At 47.2% G+C, this 24472-nt stretch overlaps 2 protein-coding genes across 8 annotated transcripts in view; one reads left to right on the top strand and one right to left on the bottom strand.

Annotated features, from left to right (window-relative positions):
• The window catches only part of PGS1 (phosphatidylglycerophosphate synthase 1), a 47469-nt gene extending 40506 nt beyond the window's left edge, over nucleotides 1–6963 (top strand). For 5 of the 7 annotated variants that reach the window (XR_013347937.1, XR_013347938.1, XR_013347941.1 and 2 more), the window contains one exon: nucleotides 3737–6425. The gene's annotated coding sequence lies outside the window, so the exon portion shown is untranslated. Of the gene's footprint in view, nucleotides 1–3736; nucleotides 6426–6845 lie in introns of those variants that run through there. The other 2 variants (XR_013347940.1, XM_077833777.1) reach the window with 1 other exon arrangement.
• Nucleotides 1–24472, bottom strand: part of DNAH17 (dynein axonemal heavy chain 17) — a 99534-nt gene that overhangs the window by 11439 nt on the left and 63623 nt on the right. The window contains exons 50-72 of the mRNA XM_077833775.1: nucleotides 22820–22911; nucleotides 22478–22639; nucleotides 20902–21066; nucleotides 20514–20705; nucleotides 18340–18606; nucleotides 16738–16899; nucleotides 15805–16038; nucleotides 15094–15258; nucleotides 13695–13790; nucleotides 13089–13306; nucleotides 12526–12733; nucleotides 12096–12211; nucleotides 11139–11331; nucleotides 10416–10651; nucleotides 9369–9491; nucleotides 8054–8258; nucleotides 6804–6968; nucleotides 6495–6635; nucleotides 6183–6353; nucleotides 4382–4504; nucleotides 2738–2931; nucleotides 1335–1487; nucleotides 1054–1177 (exon numbers count right to left, since the gene is read on the bottom strand). Of these exons, the coding sequence (XP_077689901.1) occupies nucleotides 1054–1177; nucleotides 1335–1487; nucleotides 2738–2931; nucleotides 4382–4504; nucleotides 6183–6353; nucleotides 6495–6635; nucleotides 6804–6968; nucleotides 8054–8258; nucleotides 9369–9491; nucleotides 10416–10651; nucleotides 11139–11331; nucleotides 12096–12211; nucleotides 12526–12733; nucleotides 13089–13306; nucleotides 13695–13790; nucleotides 15094–15258; nucleotides 15805–16038; nucleotides 16738–16899; nucleotides 18340–18606; nucleotides 20514–20705; nucleotides 20902–21066; nucleotides 22478–22639; nucleotides 22820–22911 (3905 nt within the window). The remainder of the gene's footprint in view (nucleotides 1–1053; nucleotides 1178–1334; nucleotides 1488–2737; nucleotides 2932–4381; nucleotides 4505–6182; nucleotides 6354–6494; nucleotides 6636–6803; nucleotides 6969–8053; nucleotides 8259–9368; nucleotides 9492–10415; nucleotides 10652–11138; nucleotides 11332–12095; nucleotides 12212–12525; nucleotides 12734–13088; nucleotides 13307–13694; nucleotides 13791–15093; nucleotides 15259–15804; nucleotides 16039–16737; nucleotides 16900–18339; nucleotides 18607–20513; nucleotides 20706–20901; nucleotides 21067–22477; nucleotides 22640–22819; nucleotides 22912–24472) is intronic.

Below are 24472 nucleotides of genomic sequence, written 5' to 3' on the forward strand. Positions count from 1 at the left end.
AGGATTTGTACCCATCAGCATCTTTTAACATTTGGATTAATAGACTGGAAGGCCAGCAGAGACCATTAGCAGCATCCAGTCTGTCCTCCCGCATAACATAGGCCACAACTTCTGGTTGATGTAGAGCAGTGGCTCTCAACCTTTCCAGACTACTGTTCCCATTTCAGGAATCTGATTTGTCTAGTGTAGCCCAAGTCTCACCTTACTTAAAAACTACTTGCTTACAAAAATACAAGTGTCACAGCACACTATTACTGAAAAATTGCTTATTTTCTCCTTTTTACCATATAATTATAAAATAAATCAACTGGAATATAAATATTGTACTTAATTTCAGTATACAGAACAGTATACACAAGTCATTGTCTATATGAAATTTTAGTTTGTACTGACTTTGCTAGGGCTTTTTGTGTAGCCTGTTGTAAAACTAGACAAATATCTAGATGAGTAGATGTACCTCTGGAAGACCTCTGAGTATCCCCAGGGATATGTATACCCCTGGTTGAGAACCACTGATGAAGAGCACCTCTTTAGAAAGAAATCAAGCCTTGGTTTAAAGCTTCCCAAGTGATGGCGTATTCAACAGTGTTCTTCACTGAAACATTAGAAGTCCTTTACTAAATGATATACAGTACATGCTTCACCCAGCACTAAGCCATTCTCCTGGGTCCTGAATGCACTGTCTACCTCCACGGTAGTCTTAGCTTCTGCTGGCCCATGGGAGTTAAAGATCAGATGCAGTAAATCATGCTGGGTGGCAGGTGATGAGGTAGAAAGGTGATGTACTCCAGAATCTAAGCAACCAGGAAGTTGGACAACATGATAGCTAAAGGCATTCAATACAGACAAATGCGAGGTAATGTATTTAGGAAAGTGGAGTTCACCTTGAGAGGAGAGGCAGGAATTTTGAACAACATGTGCGTTATGTAGAACTCTTTGCACTGACATTGAGAATTTCTGAATGTATAATGGGCTGCTCTGAATACTATTAGATTACTATAGAAACAACAAAGGTACACCAGAGAACCAACAATGCAATGGTGCTTCTACTACCTGAAGAATGACCCAGTGTCCTTCAATAGCAGCTACATCCAGAGCATTTTCTGCCACAACTTCCTGTCCTTGCCCTAGAGACACATTATGGATTTTTCCATTGTCAATGGTAAAGCCTAGCTTTCTTCCTGGGGAGGGGGGGAGAAATCCACAGGAATACATTAAAATTAAAAAAAATAAATCTGAAAATTGCATGCCTATGCAATGTCTGCTCTTTATTGATAACATCTTCCATGACTACCATGCCACAGACCCTACTGTTAGTGAAGAGGACTCTTGACTTACCCAGTGCCTCTACGTCTTTCAGTGGGTCAACCCCTGGAGAGAGGATAAAGAATATTGCAGTGGATGGGCTGCTCTCTTCATACGATTTAGAAAATTCAATACTTCTGCCTTCTACAAACTTACTTCCCATCTTCTCTTCCACAAAGTTTCTGTGAAAAAGAAGTTGATGCAAAATTAGTCCCAGACTTTTTATCCGATTTATTACAAATAACTTGCAGGGCTAGGCCATGTGTTTCTACAGTTAGCCTTGAAGGCAGATCAGGGCATAGGCTTTAAGTTCTGTATGAAAACTGAAAATATTCCTACAAAGGCTCAGGAGGTGTTAAGGGCAGGGAGTGGAGCTGCAAACCAAAATAATGCACAAAAATTTAATCTGAGCAAGGAAATCCCAGAGAAGAGCTGATAACAGAAAAACTGGATTACACAACATGCCTGGAGCTTTCTAAGGAAAGTATCTGGGCCAGATCTACACCATTGTCACCTTGAACCTGTAGCTTGTGTAACCCACACACCTCCTGGGTATGGTGGTCTGTCCCATCTAGTGGCACCAAGACCACTTAGAGAGAGATGAATGAGTCTGCTCTGCAGCCTTCGTGAACAGCCAGCTGGCTTTTAGCTCATGCTGTAGAGGCTCGTGCACTAAGATCCAGAGGCCACAGGTTCGATGCCACCCACCGATGACCAGGGTCTGTCAGTGTTACACTTGCACAGGTAAGAGTGTTCCCATCCCCACCATAGCTCCGCACCTCCAACGGCTTTATACCTCCCTTCAGTGTGCCCCATCAGCATTGCCTTCTGCCAGGGCGGAGATGACAGGGAGCCTGGGACAAACAGGCAGCTTCACTCCAGGAGAGTGTTTGAGGAGTTCTAGTTGAACAACACCTGCAGCAAGGGTCTGCTCTAGATACACACGGGGTGGGGTAGGAAGCCCTAGCAATTGCAGTGGGCATAGAGGAGGTCTCTGCCAGTAGAGCTGGCTGCAGAAAGGATGAGCTGAGGTGTTGGGGTACATGGCTCTTTTGTAGCCTTGGTGCCGCATGTTCAGGATCACCACAGGGCGCTGGTGGGGCCTGGGTGCCTGAAGCTGGATGTCTCTTGGCACATGTCCCACAGGAGGCGATACGCAGGACACGCTGGCTCTTCACAAGTGCACTAACCACCACGAACCCCCTTTTGGAAACGCCATTTTGGAATCCTATTACCAGGCGACAGGCCCCATGCCGTCAGCTCTGTGCCTCATCCCCATGCTGCAGGCAGGTGCAGTTACTGCACAGCTGCATGCTACATCATGTCCCATTTCTCCTGCACCAGCATGAAATGCCTCTCCAGAATCATTCAGTGTAGGCATGCCAAGACCCTTCTTGACAGCACAGGGCCCTGCAGGATCAGGAGAGAATACCTGACTGCATAGGTCATTCTGTCTGGCCTCATGCATCTCATCATACACAGCTTCTGCAGAGCTAATTTATTCTTCCACTCCTTCGGGAACACTTCCTTCTCCGGTGCCTCCGACTCAACAAATTTTTTCCATCGCTTTGCCGAACCTTCAATATCGCTGTCCAAATTCTTGAACTCATCCATATCTGAGAGGACCTTCAAATATATGAGAAAAGGGCCAGCTGCTTCTGTGTTCTCGTGCCCCCTCCTGCTCTGTGGCCCCAGTGGGATGGGCTTGCTGGAGACATTGTGGCTTTTCACAGGTGTGGCTGACAGCAGACTCAAGTGCTGTGTGTTTCTTACAAACTGTAGCCAGTTACATGCTCTAGCCCAGCACCTGGTAGCCTTTTATTTTTATTTAAAGTTAATTTAAGTGATGAAGTGTAAAATCACTGGCTACAGCCTTCTGTGGCATCACACCTAGGCTGTGAGCTTTCAGTATAAAAATACTCAGATACTCCCTGGAACACTGATATAATCCAGATATTTGCTGCCACCTGAGAAAATGAGGGTAAGATGTGGCTAGCATTGGATTCCTGTTGTGGGGGCTTGGGGGTTCTTATGGAGCAGGTGGAGATTCCGTGATGCACCCAAAATATGCTAACAGTTTAGGCTATGTAATTATGCAAGAAATGAGAGGCACACGACAGGTCTGCTGTGATAATGGTGATCCATGGTCACCTTCCTTCTAGCCAGAGACCATCTTTGGAGACAGCTGATAGTGGCATGTGCAGGAGAAATGTTTAAGAGATAGACATGTCTGAAGCATAGAAGAGAGGTGTCTAAGCGCACAGTTGGTGGTGCTGGCCCAGCCAGGGAGGCAGCATAGGCACAAGAAAGGGAAGGATTATATTTGTGTTTTTTAAAACTCTCAACATCAGGCTCAGTATTTTTTAACACCGTCCTATTCTCCCTCTAGATCTTATTCCATTTGCTGACTCTGACTTGCCTTACTCTCTAGGGGTGACACTGGCTCTCTACAGCACGTGCCCACTGAAGCCAATGGGAGGTCCCTGTCTGGAGCAAAGGCATACAGTGCAGCGGAGAGCTGCTGCGTGGCTGTGTGTATCTACTGGGCAACATCCATAACTCAGGTGCCAGGCAAATAACCATGAACGATGTTGATTTTAACGATGATACTTTCACAAACAAAAGGGACGTTAGCCGTTGCTCAGTAACACCTCTAAGCCTGGCTTCTTAGCTTTAAAATGATACCAACCTGAAGATGCCTTTCCAAGTGATGCTGGATTACACAGTGCTGCATAACTGACTGCTTCTCATGCCACCTTCTGCTATGGTGGCTACTTTGGTGATTAGAAAACCTCTAATGAAATAATCAGCTAATCAACGTTATTTTTAGATAAATATTCCAATAACGTGACTGTTTTTGAGCATTTTTAAGAGCTACAACTCCCAAGGGTGTTAGTTTAACCAATAATCTCCAGCATTATCAAACTTATCCTGTCTCCTGTTTCAACCTGCATATTACTGGCCTCACAATTGTGTGGCCTGGTTTACGGACTTCCATGGTGCAATGTCTTAGGCTATTCTATGTAGTGTTTACAACAGAAGAATTTGTACAAAGTGTTACATTCTTCAGACACACCTTAATTCCTCCCCATCCTTGAGATTGTAAGAAATCCACAGGGGACGTCAGTCCAGCCTTGAACGGAAAGCGCAAAAGAAAGTCCAGTTCAACCGGGTTCACTTCTTTCTTCATTAACAAAACCTGATGAGAAAGCAGAGATTACAATGCACAAGGTTACATAACCCATTTCTGAACAGCTGAACTGCTCTGTGTCACAAGCCCTATGCTCACACGTGCTGGGAAAATAGACATTGCAGAAGTGGTGCAGACACACCGGCTCCCGGAGGAATGGGCTGGACCCCTCAGGCTCTGGCGTTGGAACTCTTTGGGGGCAGGGCCATGTTTACTATGTTTGTACAGAGTCTCGCACAATGGGGCAGGGACCTGGCTGGCCTCTCGGTGCGATGCCACTGTAAATGTTACAAAATGCATAACAACAGCAGCACTGAAGAAGGCTTTTGCCCACCAAGACAAGCCCACCGGGACCAATGATGGGCCCACGATGAAGGGAGGAACCCCTGTGGCTTTGTCTGCACTAGCATTCCATTGGGATCATTACTGCCAGGCTGGGTCTGTCACCTTCCTGCTTCTGCCCCGCTACTCTACCCAGTGCAGCCATAAGGGTCACCCCTTTCCTGTTGCTCTGACCAGAACAGCCCCCTCCCACCTGCCCCAGTCTCCTCCTCTTTGCTTCACCCTCACGCACACTTGGAGCAGCCCACCAAGCACTCTCCCCATCTCCAACTCACTTCTCCCAGGAACAGTTGCTACCTTGTGTTCTCCCACAGCATCTCAACTCTGCCCCTCCCCACATGTGCGGGCCCAATCCTGCCCATGCTGACTACAGGACTCAGCGCTCACTTACCTGACTAGCTCTCTGGAGAGCAGTGGGATTACTCCACTATTGAGCATTCCCTTGAGATGAAACCCGGGCCCCACTGAAGTCAGTAGGCATTTTGCCATTCTCTTCAGTGGGACCCAAGTGCCACACAAGGGCTTGATGCAGGAATCACTATGGCTCAATCATAACAGTCCCTTCTGCTCTCACCAAGTGTTGGTAGAACTGGGCCCTTGGGTTCAATGCAGTTGAGCACATTCTCAGGCATCCTAGAGGATACAGGCCTTAGGGCCTGAACCAAAGTCCACTGAAGCCTGGGGGAATCTTCCACTGACTTCAGTGGATTTTGGCTCAAACTTTAAGATGTAAATTCTTTGGGTGAGAGCATGTCTGACTGAGCCATGATTGTAAAACAGGGTGCATTTACACACCATCTAGAAGATTATTATTAAGACTACGATTTTGGCATGGAGCTCACAGTGTTCATGGCAATTGGAATTTTAATGAAGTCTGTGACCCTTGCAATGATGGCTCTTGCGGGCCTGTCTCTCTGCTCTGGAAGTGGAGAGCTAGGCCATGTGGTCAGAGTGCCACGGGAGTTTAGTATCTCCACCCTTCCATAGCTGGAGATGGAGGGGCGGATGGGCCAAGTTTGATTGGTGTGGTGACGTAGCACTAGGGGTCACAACGCCCAGAGTGAGGAGCTGGACCCAGCCCTGTGGGACAGGAACTGCCAGGGCAGGTGGGCTCACACTCCAAAACTCCTCCCCACAGGCCATGACACTTCTCTGACTATAAGTTTTTTCCCTGCAGCTCTGACATAAATGTTTGCATGACAAAATTATATGAATAATAATTAAGGCTAATATGCGGGGGACACATGCTTTGCCCCAGGAATAAGAGACCACCGTGTATTACATATCTGAAAAGTTGTATTAGCTAGTAATTTTAACTGGAGTCCAGTGTGTTTATCCATATTACCTGAAAGGCAACTTGGGCCATGAAAATGAGTTTGTCTCTCTCAAAGAGTCCCCGTGCAGTGTACACAAAGACCGAGTAGGTGATCTCATCTGTTAGGTTTATCACCCGCTGCTTCACGTCGTCAGCTGGAAGAGTTCGCTGGATGGCCTTCTCAAAGACTACGTTGAATGCCTAGCCAGAAATGGTTAGAGATGGGTACCTCGATTGTTGTTTTCAATAAAACACTCAGAATTGTAGCAACAATGACCCTTGTGAATTCTTTGAAAATCTATTCAGTGACATATTACTGTCTGCCCCATATTTGTTAGTTACCTTTAATGAGAACTGGTAGATGGGGTCAATTTTGTTGAGGTCATTCAGTATAAAGTACAACAAGGATGCCCTTTCTGCAGCTGGCCTGTAGTTTTCTCTAGCTTCATTAATTTTAATTTCTGTAATTTTAGCTTCTCTCACCTTAAAAACAAACAATGTTACTACAGCAGCTTTGCATGTCCTCGAAAACAATGGGTCTCCCAGTCCTATCCCCTGCTTTGACAGAGTTGGACACCAAATTCATTTTCTAAAAGAAACTCTACTGGTTCCACAGTGTAACCCCCAGGAGTCTTGGGGCAGCTTTCTTACTTTTTCCTCAATTTCCATGGCTGTTCGCTTTGTTGTCTCTAGGTTCTCCACCAATGCAGTGTCTCCCAGGAAGTTTCCTGATGCAGCAGAGAGGCGGGCAAGCAAAGAATCTTCCAGCTCTTTCAAGAAAATCTTAAATTCATTTTGACTCTTTGTGAGATTTGCCTACAGCATCAATGTACAAAAGAGGAAAATTAATTAGCAAGGGATTTACAACTAAAGCTTTCATAGCATCAGTTTGGAGTGATTTAAACTAGGGACCCTTGATACGCCCAATGAAATAATGCACCAGTTAGCAGGGGCTATTGCTGGTTTTATGTTCTTTTGCATATCAGTTTAGTTTATAATGTAGTTATGAGCTGTATAAGTCACTGAAGAAATGCCTGAATGTATTCTGTGTTTACAATGTTGCTGTAGTCATGTTGGTCCTAGGATAGGAAAAGGTAAAAGATATTACCTCATCTACCCTTTCTCTCAGAGCGTACTCTACACTTTTGTTTAGAATATATTAGCTGGACCTGCTAACTGCATCATGACATGAGAATGCCACTGACACGCTATCGTAACAGTGCCATACAAGGGAGAGGCAGGCCCTTCATATTTAAATCATAACACTCTAACGCATCCTAACCTTCATAGAGAATAGGGTGACCAGACAGCAAATATGAAAAATTGGGACAGAGTGTGGGGGGTAATAGGTGCCCATATAAGAAAAAGCCCCAAATATCGGGATTGTCCCTATAAAATCGGGACATCTGGTCATCCTAATAGAGAACCAGACAGGGAAATGACACTCCTGTCCCGTTATGGCAGGGTTGCAACTCCAGAGTGATGTCAGTTTAATGCATCAAAATAAAAATGATTGTACCCCACCATCTACTGTGGATTGCTGAGGTTAAATGGACCTGATGGTGCTTCCTTTTTTCCAAAGGGGTAGAGTTATTAGATATAATTTTTAGGAGATCATGTGTTGTCTATCGATCACTGTTACACATGTTATACCTGTGACTGACCCACACCAATATTTATAATTTAAGGAGCAAATATATCAGAATATTATCACTTTTATTGGCACTGGAGATTTCCTGGAGAAAGTACCCAGCATAGATGACAGTGAGTCCTAATTAGGGTTCAATCAGTTTTCTGTGAACAGTGTAGGTCTGGCTGGAATAGCATGTGTTTCGCTGTTTGTAAGTAAAGCTACAGCAGGCTCTACCATGCTACCTTCTCTCTAGTAATAGCATCGATACCTTCAGTTGCTCTAGATCTGGTCTCTCTTTTGCAACTACTGCCGCCAACAGCTGATCCTCCAGTCCATCTCTGGTTACCAGGAAGTTAATTAAAGTGCACTGAGCCTGCATCTCTGGCTTGTAATGGGGGTTAAAGTATTTGGTGTGCAGAATCAAACGGAAGTCTGGATGGTATTCCACTTCTTTATCGCCTATCTTAATGTATCTGTTTAGTTAATTAAACAAGTGACTTTTGGTAAGTGCTAAACCATTTGGCATTAAACAAACCAACACAGACACTACCCCTCCTACTAATGCCCTAACTGCTAGTTATGAGAGATTTGTTACTTTGAGCCCCACTTTACTGGAGCACATACAAATACACAGCTCTGCAGCAGAGGATGGACTAGGATTGTCCCAGCAGCTGGAGGGAGTTAGGTGCTCAACTCCCGTTGGACTGCAGCTAGGTTTGAGCATTTAGCTCCCTGAGACTCCTTTGCAAATGCCAGCCTGATAGTCTCCATTCAGACAAAGTCCAGCAAAGAGCGGGCTGGAAACTGATAGAGCCAGGGTACAGTAATCCCATCAAACAGTGACTCAGTCGGGCTGTGACTGAGGTCAATGGGAAAATTCCTGCGGGTGTCAGTGGGTTTTGGACCAGGTGCTAAGACAGCCCCCTTAGTCAATAATTATTAACTGCCCCCCCCCATCAGACAGCAGGAGGGAGTTTTCAGAGAGCGTTGAATGGAGTGATGGACAAGCCTGGAGAAGGGACTTGAGAGGGGCAAAGAAGCAGGAGTGGGAGAAGGGACCAGGAGGCCGGTCACTGGGGTAGTTCTCAAGGAAAGCCCCGCTGCTGGGGATGTACCTGCATCTGCCATTTAGTGTAAAACAAAAAAAATCTTGTTGTTTCTTTCACTTTATTGTGCAACCCAAGCACCTGTGAAGGCTTCTGCTCTAAAATCTTTAACCAAATATCACTCAGTGGCCCAGAAAATTAGCGTTTGTGGTAAAACACAATAAGAGGGACAGTGAAAATCCTCCCAAGGAAAGGGTTGTTAAAAAGGGAGGGAAAACTGGTCAGAGAGTCACATCTCTGCCCAGAAAGGTCTGGTCCCAATCTGCCAACACATTTCAGTGGGTTGAAAATTGACCTGCTCAGAGCAGAGGATTTTCAAAGAGGCTTGCTAACCATCTGTCTTGGATGGTTTAGACACAGCAAATGCTGCATCTTGGCAGGGGGTCACACTTGATGATGCTTGCGGTCCTAACTAACCCTCTGATTCTATGATTGAAGTGCCAATTCCTTTGTCAAGAGGAGTGAGAATACACTTACTTTCCCTTTTTGATGGTGTTCCTGCCTAGCAAAGGGTCCAGCACAGGCTCCACCGTCTCGCCGATGTTCTCAATGAGCAGGGGGTGTCCATCTGAAATAGCTTGCTCAATGATATCCAGATAGCTGCGGCACATTTGAGAAGAGCCTAAGCCATGCAAACATGGCCCCAGAAAGCTCTAAGCGAAGAGAGAGGAGCACCAGCACCCTTCAGACCCTCACACACCAAGGTGGCTTGCCAAGGTAATCCCGGTTCTCTGCAGAACTCTACAGAGCAATGCATGCTGAAGAAACCAGAGGCCCTGTTCAAATAGAGGATCCAAAGGGACCCATCACGGGCAGACTCAGGATCCAATGAATCATTCAGACTACGTTGACCAGGGAGGCCCAGCACGGCCAGATGCACAGGGTCTGACAAAGGACTGAGCAGCTCAGATCTGAACAGCCCCTTATCTCTAGCCCATATGGCCCAGGGCTGCTGTCTGCACCAGGACATAGCCAGCCAGGGGCATAGCCGGCAGTCAGTGCACTGGAGGCCTGGTTTTCCTTACACTTCTTTCTCTTGCTATCCAGAGTGCTCCAAGTGCTCTGAGGACCTGGCGTCTTGAGACACAGGCCAATGGGCCAACCCCCCCCCCCCCCCTGCAGGATGGGAGAAGATCTGTGGCAAGGCTCAGATCCCAGAGCAGAGAGGAGACTGGGTTCCACATCTGCTCAAGAAGTGAGGGGGTGGGGGCAAGGGTACCCTTGGTTCTGGAATGGTGGAACAGCAGAGACCCATGCCTCCACGTGCTCTCTGTGAGGCTCTGCAGAGGACATGGCACAAAGGATAGTAATTGATATATAAAACAAGCACTGAAGATTCTCAGAATAAACCCAGTCAGGGGTCTCCTTGCACAAATAAGGTCACAGGAGAGGGTTCTGCTGGACCGGGCGCTGCCTGCTTGGTCTTATCGTTAAGGCATGTCTTTCCGGCAGCGGAGCTCTGCAGAGTATTGAGAGGGCAAATGATCAGACAGCTGTGTAAAGAACCAACGTGCCCAAACAAACCTTCTCTGTCCCAGTCTGATTGCTTTCAGCTGTTCTCCATATTTGTTTTTAATCCATTTGACCCCTTGTAACTGGGCATCCACAATGAGAGGCCAGCGCTCTGTGTTGCACAGAATCGTGGCATTTTCTGTAGACATGTGGTCACTGGGCAGCCCTTGGTTATTCCAAGTAGCGATATCCGCATCATCAGTCAGAAGACTCAAAGGATCCAACCCTGGTGTAACAGGAATTGGCACCTGCAACACAAAAGGTATCTCTGAAGCACCTGCTGATCTAGGGTTGCAGGTGAGACTCTCTCTAGCTCATCTCAAACTATCGAGCACTAAATTATTTAACAAGGTAAAGGCCCACGAAAGCTTATGCTCTAATAAATGTGTTAGTCTCTAAGGTGCCACAAGTCCTCCTGCTTTTTTTGCGGATACAAACTAACACGGTTGCTACTCTGAAACCTTTAAAACACCAAGACCATTCTGAGGTAAGGCAGCTGTGCCCCATGTCAGCTGGAGTCCATTTTAAAATGCATGGTAATGCATTCCCACGGTACCCAAGTCCATCAGAGGGTGCCACGGGCACAGGCTAAATCACAGCTCCTTGTGGGATCTTCACAAATACAACGTAAGGGGGTGAGAAACTGTATACTAGCCCTATGCTCAGCGTACACTGCTTTTCCCAGTGGCATGAAACAAACGCCATGGGCTTTATATCTGTGCTAGACTGATTTACCTTCAACTCATTTAAGTATGGTATCCAGTACTTGTCCATCAGCTCCGTCCTGTATTTCTTAGTGAAATAGCCAACATACGAAACAAAGGCTGAAATCAGCAGGACATCTCCACACAAAGTCTTCTCCTGCTCTCGGAAGTTTTCCACAGACTCAGCCCAGCGAACATTTTCCGAAGCTAACCCTCCGACAAGCCTGCGGTGACGTTTCAAAGGAGACAAGTGTATTATTGTGACTGAATTGTGGCACCCCATGGCCCTGCACAGACCTTAGGTAGATACGTGGTCCTGCCCTGGCCTGGAGAATTTACAGTGTCTCCTAGGAGTAACTGCAGAGGCTGGAAATATCAACAAGCTCTGCATATTTGTCCATTTAAAAAACTTCCTTGTGAGCTCTCCAAAAAGATTTTTGGGGCTGCAGCTCCAAGATGCTGGCTCCAGAGGGCTCAGTGGCTTATGGAGCTTCCCAGTGACTGATATTCTTAGATAGATAAATAAAAATATTCACTACAGTACTAGTTTTGCACTGCCACTGTTTGCACAAGTCTTGAGTAATTATGGCATAAGCAGGGGGAGATTGCTTCCAAGGCCTGTGGAATGGATAGTAACTGGGCAGCGTTACAAAGAAAGCTCTTGATGGGAAGAACATCATTGACTGAAAACGTTGACTATTATACTGACAAAACTTTAATTCTATTAAACCAATTACTAAAGATACATATTCATGTCAAGTGACCATTCCTAAATGAGGCAACTGAAATTATGCCCATATCAGGGATTTTTCAGTGCGTTCATCTTTGTCTTTCGTACCATTCAAAAGAGTTTCTTCCCCCAGGAGGTGATGTTAGAGAATCTCAGGTCTGGTAATTAAACAGCTGACATTGAAGATTGGTGGTTGAACAGTCTTGGCAAGTTCCAGGGAAGTGCGTTATGAGCTGGGTGTTGACAGTGGCACTGTACCTGTTTGCTAAGGTGATGACTCTGTTAGTAGCATCAGCCTCTTGTTGGCATTTGATTTTTTCAGCTGTTGCCTTTTCAAATTCTGCTGTTAGAGTTGCCAAGTTGGCATTTAGGTCCTTTAAAAACAAGATGTTTGCAATTATCTATTAAATATGGAACCTGAGAGTGCCACACGATACACAGGAGGAGGGAGAAAGCTCTGCATGCACTTGTGACTCCATGGTTATCAGTTACAAAGCAAGTCTCTCCTACCTGGACTTCACAGACTTCTAGGAATCTGTCTCGCTTACCTTTGGCTTCATTCTCTGATCCACAGTTTAACCATTTATTACCAACAATGGATGGCAACCAATTTAAACAGAGATATTGACTCAGGTAGCAAGTTTGTGGTTGGATTATTTTGCCAGTGAGAGTAACAAAATGCACTTACTGCAATCTTGTTTTTAATGTGATCAAGTTTATCTTGTGCCTCTGCCAATTCTGCATTAGCCTCCTCTAGCGCCTGCCTCTTGGGTGCGACGTCACAGTAGACTTCATAGAAGCGAACAATATTTAGACACCAGGAGCACAGACCTGCTGCAGCTGTTGACTTTGAGAGTATGAACTCTGGGTCAAAGGTTGGATCTGACTGATAGGGCCTGAAGAGAGAATACAAATCAAGATAGCATTAAAGGAGATGATGTTGGCTAATCTGTGTTAAGACTTGGATTCTCCTCTGGGGCCTTGGACAGGTTAAAAGTAGTCACTATTTAGGGTGCCCAGTTTAACCCACCAAGGGCCTGGTTTTCATTAATGCCTTTGGCTCTGGTCCCAGAACTGCCTCATGACTGAGAGATTCCAGTGATGGCGCATGGTTCTGTGAAGACAACTGCAAAGAAGTGGGTGTAGCCGTGCACAGAGACTGCATTGACAAACACTCAGGGACAAATAAATGTGACGCCCCATTTTCATTCAAGGCCTGCCTCAGTGGGCTCTCGCACACATTTCACTCACTTAAATGCTTTCAGACAGGCCTCAGGAATGTGCTCTTTATCAAACTTCTTTAAGGAATCCAGGAAAGAATCTACTTTCCCCATCATGATTTTAGCTGCCTTCCAGCTTTTGTCCTTTGGTATCCTGCCCCCTGGAGCTGTCAGTATCATCACAGCTGCTGTGACATTAACCACTGCTTCGGGAGGTGAACCAAAAGACTTCAGCTCTGTCAGGTTGTTCTAAGGAGAACAGAAAAGACTGATGAGTTTTGCACAGGGTGGAGAGTACTGAAAAGTGAAAGTAACACGTCTAGCTTTCAACAAAGCTTTGAATCCAGTTAGTCTGGTTCCCACCAACAGGGGCATGCACAGGAATTTAAATTTCACCCCTTTTGAAGGTGGGGTGCACAGAAACTCGCTCTCCCCTCCTCCTCACCCCTGGCCCTGGGAAGAGCTTGCTGCCCCCGGCCCCACCGCAGCCCCAGAGCAGGGGGAATACTGTGTCCCTCATGATTACTGGGGGGGCTCGTGCCCTGCTTGCCCCGCCTTGTGCACGCCCCTGCCTACCAGCCAGAAGGTAAAAACTAACTAGGGAAATAATTTCCGCCCCACTCAGGCAAGTATTTACCTTATTGAGAGTGTCAAGAGCTTCTTGTGCTGCTAATAGAGCAGGTTCCGCTTTAGCCAAGTCCGTCTCACAGGCTCTTTGTTTTTCGGTTACGTTCTGATGGAACAATACAAACAGTGAATGCAGGGCTGCGGGGGGGGGGGGGGGGAGGCTGGGCTCTGTCTTGTTCCCATTTCACATCACAGCTGGGGTGAGCTTGCCCCTGGCTGGCCCTCTGAGAAGATGGGCTCAGGCTCGATGGGCTTGAATGGTCCCCGGGGAGGAAAGCCCTCGAGCAGTGTGGACAGGCCCAGCAGGGTGGCATGGGAGAACTTGAGTTGCCACGGCCCTGCTGCCCTGCCCTGCCTCGCCTCAGTCTGCAGGGCAGTCAAGCCATCCCGCACACAAGCACTAACTCCGGACAGGGACGGAGATGGCTCTGTCGGAGCTCGTCAGAAGCAGGGCACTTGGCGGGAGGGAGGCCCAAGTTATCTACAGAATGAGGGATTCACACTTCGGGCAGAGGGAGCATGTTGAGCTGAATGGCAGCTTATTCAAGGATGCCAGTTTATCCCTTTCTCCCCCAAGTATCCCCGTGTTTTCTCCTGTGCTGCCCCTACGGGTGGAACAACCTCACCCACCAACGGTAAAGCCACTGCTCTCTCCCTCCCAGTCACAGCTCACGGCTAAGAGCTGCCACAGAACCCTGCCAGCTGGGGATGGCCAGGCAGGGGCCAGGCGGGGATGCCTGCTACCCCGTTGCTTATCTCCAATAAAAATAACCCCAACACATACACTCTCTATCTACAACATGGGCACAGGGTGAATCCAGAATAACGGAGCTCCTGGTCCTGTGAACCTGACCCCTCCCTACTCCCGCCCCCGCCCTACTGCCATCCTCCTCTTGGATAGGGAGACCTTTGGGACAGGGACTGGCTGGTACTGTCTGTCTGTACAAAAGGGGCTCACTCTCACCTGGTTGGGCCCCTAGGGGCCTTCCCAAAGTACAGTAATAACCAACACTTCTCGGTAGACGTCTAGGGAAGAATGTGAGCTGCAAGAGGTGTAAGTGCTAGGTGTGTAAAAGAACCTTCACAGCCCCTGTTGTTTCTGGGGTGCATGCATATAGCTCACTGGGCTGGGGACCAAGCCAAGGCTTCAGGGTCCTGGTCACTAAGTATCAATTTGGAAGGAAAGTTGTTCTGCCTCTCCAGATTTATTTCCCCTGTTGCAGTACGGCAGCTGGCAGCAGGGATGCGCTGAAACTCCTTCAACACACACACCTGGGCTGCCCCATCCGAGCACCTTTCCCTGTTAGTCAGTAGCTGATGTCCCCAGTCGTGGAGCCTCTTGTGGTGGTGCCATGGCAGGAGAGAAGCTTTAGCTAAATGCACTGTTGTCCTGGGAGATGTGAACATACCGTGTTAATGACCTGAACCTTCAGCTCCTCCTCATCAGCAATCATCTTCTCCTTGCTCACTTTCTCAGTTTCAACACCTACTACCTGGATCAGTTTATCTGCATCCTCATTCTTCTGCTTCAGCTCCAGCTCTTGGACAGCCAGTTTGGCTTTTAGGTCCTCAACCTATACAGAGTACAGTAGAAATAGGAACAGTCTGCTCCCAGACAAAGGAAACCAGCTAGGCATAGGAAGGCAACACCTGGTATCTATGGTTGCTTTTGAACTATTTAGAGAAAAGATGGTTTCAAGTCGTAAAGGAGACAGAAATAGGCAAGGGGAGCACCACGACCACTGCTCAGTTATACCAAACAGATCATTCACCATTCCACATCCTCCCAGTCCTGCTGCATCTGTTGTCTTTACCTGTTGTCTCTCATCACACATTAAGGCTGTGAACCCTCTGGGGCAGGGACAGTCGTCGTGACGTGTGTGCAGCCCCTGGCAGAATGGGGCTCTCAGGGCCACCACAAGTAATGATGTCACTGCTCACCCAGTGTTTCCAGTATAGAGGACAAAGCCGTGGGACTCGCAGTAGCACATGGAATGGGGATGGATCCCAGACATGGGCTCCCTGCCCATTTGCTGTAACTGACTCTGGTCTCTGCCAAGATGAGGAGAACTAGAACGGGATCGGAATGGATGGGTGAAAGTGTCCCTGGGCACACGTACCTGGGAAGAAGTACTCTGAAGTTTCATTAAGCCATTCTCCAACCTGTCAATTTTTGCAATGAGCTCTCTTCTCTTTTTAGAGAGCAAGTTCTGGTAAAGTTTTATCAGTTCCAGAAAGGTTTTCGGTGTTGTATAGTTATAGCGCCGCTCAGTGGCCAGGTAGACTTTGGACATCTCATTTACCGTTTTGTGGACATAGGACATAAATTGACCAATGGAGATCTTGACTTCTGGCTGCAATAGGACCCATACATGCAATCAGTTACCCCGTTACTAAATACAGGCTCATTATAGACATTCAATGCAAACCTCTGCCTTCATGTAATGTGAAAGTTACTTATTTAAATACCAACACCCAGGGTAGGCAAAATAACACCAACTTGCCCACGGCATTGCTGTACACTAAATAGCAGACTAATCATTGAAAGTATGAGTTAAGTTATCACAATTAATATTACTCAGGTCCTTAACTTTTGCATTCCTCAAATTCTGTATGTCTGCGGATAACCTTTGGTGCATTAGCAGAGGGCCTAACTTTTTCGAATATTTGATTTCCCTGGGTATTGTGGGTGTGTGTTTGACAGGGACAAAGGAGAAAAGAGAGAGAAGAAGGTTTATCCAGCATCTGTGCTTGGCAAGAAGGCTGCAGCTGCTCCTTTCCTTCATGCTGTGAACTCTGTGTGCAGCTCACAGCCTGAGGTTTTCACAGCATCTGAGCGCCTTGAATTCAGCTAAAGTGAAGAAGGAAAGCAGCAATGGAGCTTTCCAGGGGTTCTCATGTTCGCTGTTGGGCCAAATACCCCTGAGCGTGCGGAGGACGAAGCAACCAGGGCCCTGAGATTGTCTGACAGCTCACTCGTTGCCCATCAGACTGGTTCATGACACCAGCTGCTAGGGACCACAGCACTTCAGGCCAAGCAGGCAACTGCTCACCTCAATTCCCTCCGTTTCCTCCAAGAATCTGCCACTGACGGACACCAGAGCATCCTCAGGCCACTCATGGAACCAGTCTATGGCCGTGCAGTTGACCACAGCAGGGAATTTCCTTGCACGTACCCGCAGCGTAGAACCCACAGGAGAGAAGCACAGGATGACCTGGGACCATAGCACATTACAGCACATGTGACAAGCCGACATCAAAACAGAAAGATGAACACGGGGCCAGATATCCTGCTGCACCCAGCACCTGTTCAGCACAGCTTGGGGGACTCCCTGGTGGTTGCCGGACCGTACAGCTGGTTCTGCACTGGCCTGATGTAGTGCAGCTGAAAGGCTGCTCTAACCAATGCCAGCTGCCTGTATCCTCCATGGAGCTATGTAGCGCGCAGTGGTGCTCTAGCCAAGGTCCCTTCACACTCTCTACCAGGGCTGCTGTCTCCACACCAACTGGGGACTCCTTAAAGCCAGCACACGCCTCAGCTGGAGACGCCCGGCCAGTGTACAGCCCTTTTGAGCTGCTGGCGCGGAAGAGAACCTGGTGCACATTCTCTGTGTGTGTTTATCACAGCACATGGGCTAAGCGTAACTCAGCACAGATTCACTTCCCTGTGTGCAAGGATCCATGGCCAAGCTTGCTGCCACACTGCTCTGTAGGCACCAAGGGGATGGAGTCTGGCTCTGTCTACATGAGGGTTTGACACTGCTGCCCATCACCATACTATCGGAGCTCTCTCTCATCTGGTGTGTGGGAGTCCCTGGTAAAGTCAGTGTGATCAGCCCCATTACCATTCCTGCAGCCCCCAGCACAGGGGCATGTTGGGTGGGGAGGGGAGGATGGAGCATACTGATCTCCATCTATTCTCCACTGACTCACGGCTCCCCAAGCGAGGCAGAAAATCGGGGAGACTCAGCCCCTCTGCTGCACTGAGCGAGAACTGTGTGCAGCGGGAGACCTGGTCCCACATGTATAACAGCCACTTGCAATAGAGAGATGCAGATTTGGACACGACAATGAAAATCGGCTCCTGGGAATGCAACATGACAGCATCAGGGCAGGAACACGTAAATGGCAGGTTGGTAGGGTGAATGAAAGCATTAACTTGGACTTCGCGCTCTACCATTGTGAAGAGTAGTAAACTACAGCACCCCACCAACAATTTATCCCCAAACAGCTTCTCCAGCTCCATGCCCAACCACACCTTGGCGGTCTATGGCACTCACCTGCGGGACCAGATCTTTAAAACACCAGCTCCCACGTAGGCGCTTGAGGGGGAGCTGCTGGATACTGAACTCTTTGGAAGTCCATCCCTAGATGGCCAGCTACCCAGTGGGAGCAAGCCCAGAGTTTATTTACACACACAGTTCTGAGATGTGTAAATATTTAGATGGCAAAAATTGCACACTCACGAACTTGGAAGTATACATTTCGAGGCTGGGCTGGGGTTACTTTGAAAATGGGTTTCACTACAAGTTATCACAATATAACCCAAACAGGCAGATAGCAATGCCTGGGCACTGGTTCCAAAAAGATCTGCAGTTAAGACAAAGTCAGAAATGCTGGGAGCCCACGTACATGCTAAACAGACAGACGCCTACCTTTAACTGCCGTCTGACTTTGTCTATAAAGAATTTCCAGCAGTTTTCCCATGTATCTTGCATTCCAAGAGATTTCACTTGTGGCCTCATGGCACCAATAATATTTTCCACTTCATCATCCTGAAAAAGTCCTGGGATCTCTCCAGAGGCTAAGAGATCATTGATCAAAACCAGGAATTGCTCCTCAGCAACCTGTGAATCTGTCATTAGGAATACGGTGGGTGTATTCTTCACAGCCGCTTTGATATACTGAGAGGCCAGATCCAGCTAGTGCAAAAGACAGAAACCATTATGCCTCTGTCACCCAGAAACTTGTCTTATTAATCACATTATAATGATTAGTTGTCCTACAGTAAGCACCTTAGTCTAGGATAGGGTGGGAACATCTCTTCCTAGCATAAGAAGATGACAAGATTGACTGAGCCAGGAGGGACTAAGGAGTCTCCTGTTCAGGGGAAAGCTAGGTTCTCACGCTTAAGAAGCCACAGCTTCAGCTGGGGGCAATGGTGAGACTCAGCAGCTACAAACGTAGAGCTGGCACATACGCCCTTCTTGTGATCAGGACAGTCAAACTCAACAAGTCCAGAACTGCTCTGTCCGAAGACAGTGTGGGGGCAGGCAGAGTCTTGACTTGGCTGTAATTCTGGCTTTTCTTACACAGGAGGAAGGTGGATGAGCATCTCCTCTGCATAGCTGCTTTGAGAACTCAGGGTAAAGCATGTTAATATCCTACACTGTTACACGTGTACAGAGAACACAGAGCCACGAGTAATCCCATGGTCACTAGATGCCATACTTGCTCTGCACAAACACATCTGAAACAATTTCTTAGAGTAGAGAACTCCCTGTTGCATGTGGGTTAAACACTCCTGTTTCTTGTACATCTATTGCCAAAAGTAACTTGGAAGTGTGAGATGTGTCTGGCCCTACAACCTGCTCTGTGCACGTGCACAGGGTCTGGGGCCCTAGACTGCAGTGTGTGCCTACACAGGAACGAGCCACCAAAGGGTGTATGTTGGAGATAATGTACCTGTGGGACGCCCCAGCGTGAGACAGGCTGCAAGCCAAGTGCCTTCAGTCCCCAGACAAGTGCAAGCTGGAGCAGCCCAAGCTGGAGTGCTGGCCTGGCTCATTGTTCCAGCAACACTGCTCTTCCACATTGCCACTTGTTTGTTTGGTGCTGGAGGTCAAAGCAATGACACACTAGCAGAAGCAGATCCAGTGGGCAGAGAAGCAAGAACAGCCGGGAGAAGGGTGCAGTGACATTTCCCCTACGGTTGCTAACACATTCCTTGTTTATCTTTTTTTCTACCTGGTTCTTTCCTTTATCTGTAAAGGTACAATCTCCACACTCTGTTTGGGCCCAATTCTCCCTTTCCTGACCCCGAAAGCCCACTTGCCCTCCCAGCAAAGCCTCTAGCTTAGCAACCGCTATTGCAGACACTAGAGTAGGAATACTGCCTGCCTGCCTGCCGAGACCTGAGCAGCCCCACTGTGCTGTACTGAGATGGATGCTCTCTGGTTCTCCAGCTTACAGCACATGCCTCTAGTTAACTGGCATCTACCAAAAGCAACCAGTTCAAGCCTTTCATCTGAAACATGTTGCTGCATCTTTGAGTGAAATCCAGAAATCAGCTGAGTGGAATGAGACCAGCATTGTGACCTCACCTCTTGCCCCTAGTATGCTACAATATTCCCCGTCTCATCTGCCCAGTGATCAGCTTCTCCTGCAGCCCCGCCATCCCTTTTTCCATGTGACCCCCTCCCCGTGCACAGTCCAGCCCCTGTGAGCTCATTGCATGGCCCTTGCCCTGTTTGTGTTTAAATCCCTCTTAAAGAGCCACCTCTGCTGTGCTGCTTACAGTGACCTGAGCAGACGTGTACAGAAATTCCCAATTGCTGTTCCCCTTCCCCAGTCTCTGTCTGTGGGTCTCCTCCAACGTAAACACCTCAGGGCAGGGATTCCTTCCAGAGGCTCTGGGGAGTTCCTTGCCCAGAGTGGATGCCAGCCTAAATACCCGATAATAGAACATGAAGCTTTTATAAGCCTGTTTTTGACCATCAGATCAAGGTGAGGTGCTTGCCTAGCAGGCTTTTAGCACCATTTATCATGTCTTCTTTTCGTGAGCAGATTGGATTTCCCTAGCAAAGGGTGAAGAAAAGCCAGTGCTAACCTTGAGGTCAGGAATTCCATATCCTTTCTTCAGTGTAATCTGAAATACATCCAGAGCACTAATATAGGCTGCTAGTCGGGAAAGACTTTGCTTTCCGCTCCCTCCTACTCCCACCAACAAGGCATTCCCTCGGGGAGACTCTAATATCCGGCTAATTCTGCAAATGTGGGACACAGCATCTTCAAACAGCACCTGAGCAGAGCAGACAGGAGAGGCTTTTGCTAGTCTGAACACAATAAGAGCTTGCAGTGAACTCCACTATTTCCAAATGAAAAGCATATGAAACAGAGCGCACAGGTGTAAAAAAGTCAGATTTCACCCCAAAATGCTAGGAGAAATCTCTTGCCCTAGCATTTCACTCTTACTGCCAGTTCACACTGATTCTCACCAAATTCATCACGGCATTGACCTCATTGTACGTCTCCAGGGCTTCCACCAGCAGCTTGTTCAGATACCTGGAGTCTGACACAGGGAGGTACTTGGGCTCTCCAATTCCCTGGGCAAAGTGACAGTAAATGTTGGGCTTCGCAAATAGCAGATTCTCACCAAGTTCCTAGAGAGAAACACAGATGACAAAGGTATTCCACAGGGACTGGCCACCCTCACTTTCCACTAGTGTGCCCCCAGACTGACTGGTTTCAGAGTAACAGCCATGTTAGTCTGTATTCGCAAAAAGAAAAGGAGTCCTTGTGGCACCTTAGAGACTAACCAATTTATTTGAGCATGAGCTTTGAAGTGAGCTGTAGCTCACGAAAGCTCATGCTCAAATAAATTGGTTAGTCTCTAAGGTGCCACAAGGACTCCTTTTCTTTTTCCCAGACTGACTGTATTTCCTACCCAGACTCTGCAGTCCTTTCACAAGCACAAGGGCTGGGTGTGGGAAAATGTAAGACCTGAGCCCCCAGCCAGGGGATAGTTTTACTCCACAGCATAATGTTTATATACATCTAAGAAATACCCTGTTTCTAGGGTAGGGACTCAATCTTGCAGCAGACTGCACAGGCACTGGGGTGCACCTATGCACAGAGCCCCACTGAAGTCAATGAGCCTCTTATGTGAGCATAGGGATGTCCTTGCACACACTCAATTGCAGGATCAGGCCCTTCACCCCAATGCTGAATGACCACATACGTTCTCACAGCCCATCATTACTTCTGCCACTAACTCTCAACTCTCCCTCTCCTCCTGGCCCCTCAGTCCCACTTATCGTCCTGGATAACCAGCCACAAGTTTCAACAGGAATATGGTGAGACCCCAAGTGCTTCCCTCCCTCTCTTCTCCAGCACTGCTGAGGATTCCTCCATCTTGATCGCTATCCAGGCTGTCACCTCCAGCTCCTTGCCGGGCCGCAACCCGCCATCTGCCTGAGGCTATGTCCTATCATCTCATCTTTGTCTCCCATGCCCTCCAGCCCTGAACTGGACATAAACTGTGGTCAAGAAAAACAACAGCCAGGTAGTCTTAAGCAGCACCTCCCAAACCTGCCGTTCTGGAAATGAAAATGACATACAATCCATGCACAGGCCAGCAAGTGCTGAAAGCCCATTTGCAAAGGTCGATTTTCATAATTCATGTGACAAGAGATAGGTTTGGAATAAACACATTGAAATAATCTCTGGAAGAGTACGGCTTTAACTATCATGAGAACCCACCCACAGAGAGCGGTTACTAACTGGTAGCTATGCTTACCGTGAACTGTACAGCTTGCACCTTATGAAATGTTTGAGATGCACTCTAATTCCCATCCTGAAGATCAGATTATGGGTCACCTCCAAAGGCAATATGTATGAGGCATAAATTATATATCGGTATGTGGGTCTAAACTGCTACTAATTTACACTCCAAGCAGCTTAAAGGTAAAAGTTAAATGATTTAAACATCATCGCTGAACCCAGCTCTGTCACCATCACAGATTCAGCACCCCTTAAATATAAAAGCTGTTAGTGTTTCAAAACATGGCTTACGTCAAAGTATTTTTTACAGGTGGCTGCTAGAACTCTTCCAAAGCTTTCTTTATCTTTCTCGTCAACGAGTTTATCTCCATACACTCTCTCGGCTTCGTGTAGCCAGAGTCGGACTAGGTCAATAGGAGTTTTAAGGCATTCAGCAGTGGAGAACAACAGTCCCTGCCAAACATACAAATCTGTCAGTCTTAGTTTCTTGATTGCTGCCCAAAATGGAAGAGCCAGCTCTGGAGACAGCTAACAGCAAAAGACAGCAGGGGCATGAAACATGTGAAAGTGGTAGAGAGAGATAAAACAGACATAAATTAAAATGAAATAACTGAAATATAAAATACACTCTACCTGAAATATGTTAGAGAGATCCCGGAGGTTGAAGAGGTAGTGAAATTTGATGGCCGTAGGCAGAAACGATGATGTAATTTTCTGATGTAAGGCTGTTTATGGGAAAACACACTATCTGAGAGCAGCCGGATACCAAAAGAGTACAAATTTTAAAGTATGGAATTATTTTTCTTCAAACATGGCTCAAGTTTATCAAATAAACCAAAATTGAAATTTTAGCTTCATTATTTTTCAGTAAATTTACTGCGCAATTTCAATGCAAAGATGAGAGAACTGGATTTTTTTCCACACTCACTCAAAACCCTTAACAACAGAATCAATTCTGCTGAAACTTTAAAACAGAATCATCTTTTCATTGAGACCACGCTTGGACCATTTCACCCCAAAAAGAATTTATTCTTCAGGTTGTGAGACACAAAATAGGAAGGTGGAGAGGAAGCTGAAACTTGACCTGAATTAAAGCCACTGCAAAAACACACAGAACCTAACCATCACAAACATGGAACAACAACGCAATAAGAGGTTTCTTGAAACCAGTATATGTGCTAAAGAACCTAGACAGAATTATAATTAAACCAGATCATTTTCATAAGAGTATTGTATCATTCACAGTACTGTCAGGGGAGCTTTAAAAATGTGTGTAATACAAAGAAATACTAGTGATTCACTCACAGGTTTCATGCAGTGTATAGTAAGTTTATTTAAAATGGGAGTGGGGTCTATAGTTTCAAAGACCGTTTACTTTACAAACTTTGTTTTACAGCTACTCATTCTGATGCCAGTAAAAATAGTGTATTGTATACAGCAGCAGCATGAACAAGATTTTCCCAAATTTGGGTCTCTACAGATAAGCACTAAATCCACATATTTAAGCACCTAATAAGAGGCCTCATTTCCAAGGTGCTGAGCAACCGAAGATCCTACTGACGCCCATGAAGCTGCAGGTGCTGCCAGTGGCATAGACAGGGATCTGTGTGTGCAACATTAGACACCCAGTGTTAAAAATATATGCACACAGGAAGAGAAACAGGGCAATAGAGCCCCAGGTTAAAACCTGGATGCTGTAATGAGCTGGGGCTGGGTTTCTGCTCCCCAGACCATGAAGCAGCAGCCTGCGGTTGTCCCATAAGTACGGTGCACAGAGAGGAATCCTGGTCCATTCTGGTCTATCCAGGTTCTTATCCCGTCCTCCTCGCCATAGCATCTGAGCTCTTCCTAGAGGCACATTAAGCAACGAGACTGACACTTGTCATGTGCAATCAGTGGTCATGGGATACATGGAGTTGTCGATTCCTAGTCCACCTCCAGACTGCCTCCTGCAAACCCCATCCATGGGACAGAGCAGCACTCCCCACTGCACAGGGCGCTGCAGTGCTCAGCACTGCACACCTCCCCATAACCTGCCTCCCACGAGCATGGTGCAAGCCCAGTGGCTCAGCTACATCCCAAGCTGTCTGACTCTGAGGAAGCAGGGCCAAAGTCCCCTCTCCAATCCACAGTGCAGCTCTCTGCTGCCCACTCCCAAGGCACTGGTGTCAATGAGCACATGCAGAAGAGAGCTGCAGTACAGGTGGGTGGAAAAATCTTGCTGCGGGCCGAACATGCGTTCTCGCTCTAAACATTTCAGTGTGGGATTTTCAAAAGTGCTCAGCA

Source organism: Eretmochelys imbricata, chromosome 14, assembly GCF_965152235.1.
Source record: "Eretmochelys imbricata isolate rEreImb1 chromosome 14, rEreImb1.hap1, whole genome shotgun sequence".
NCBI lineage: Eukaryota > Metazoa > Chordata > Testudines > Cheloniidae > Eretmochelys > Eretmochelys imbricata.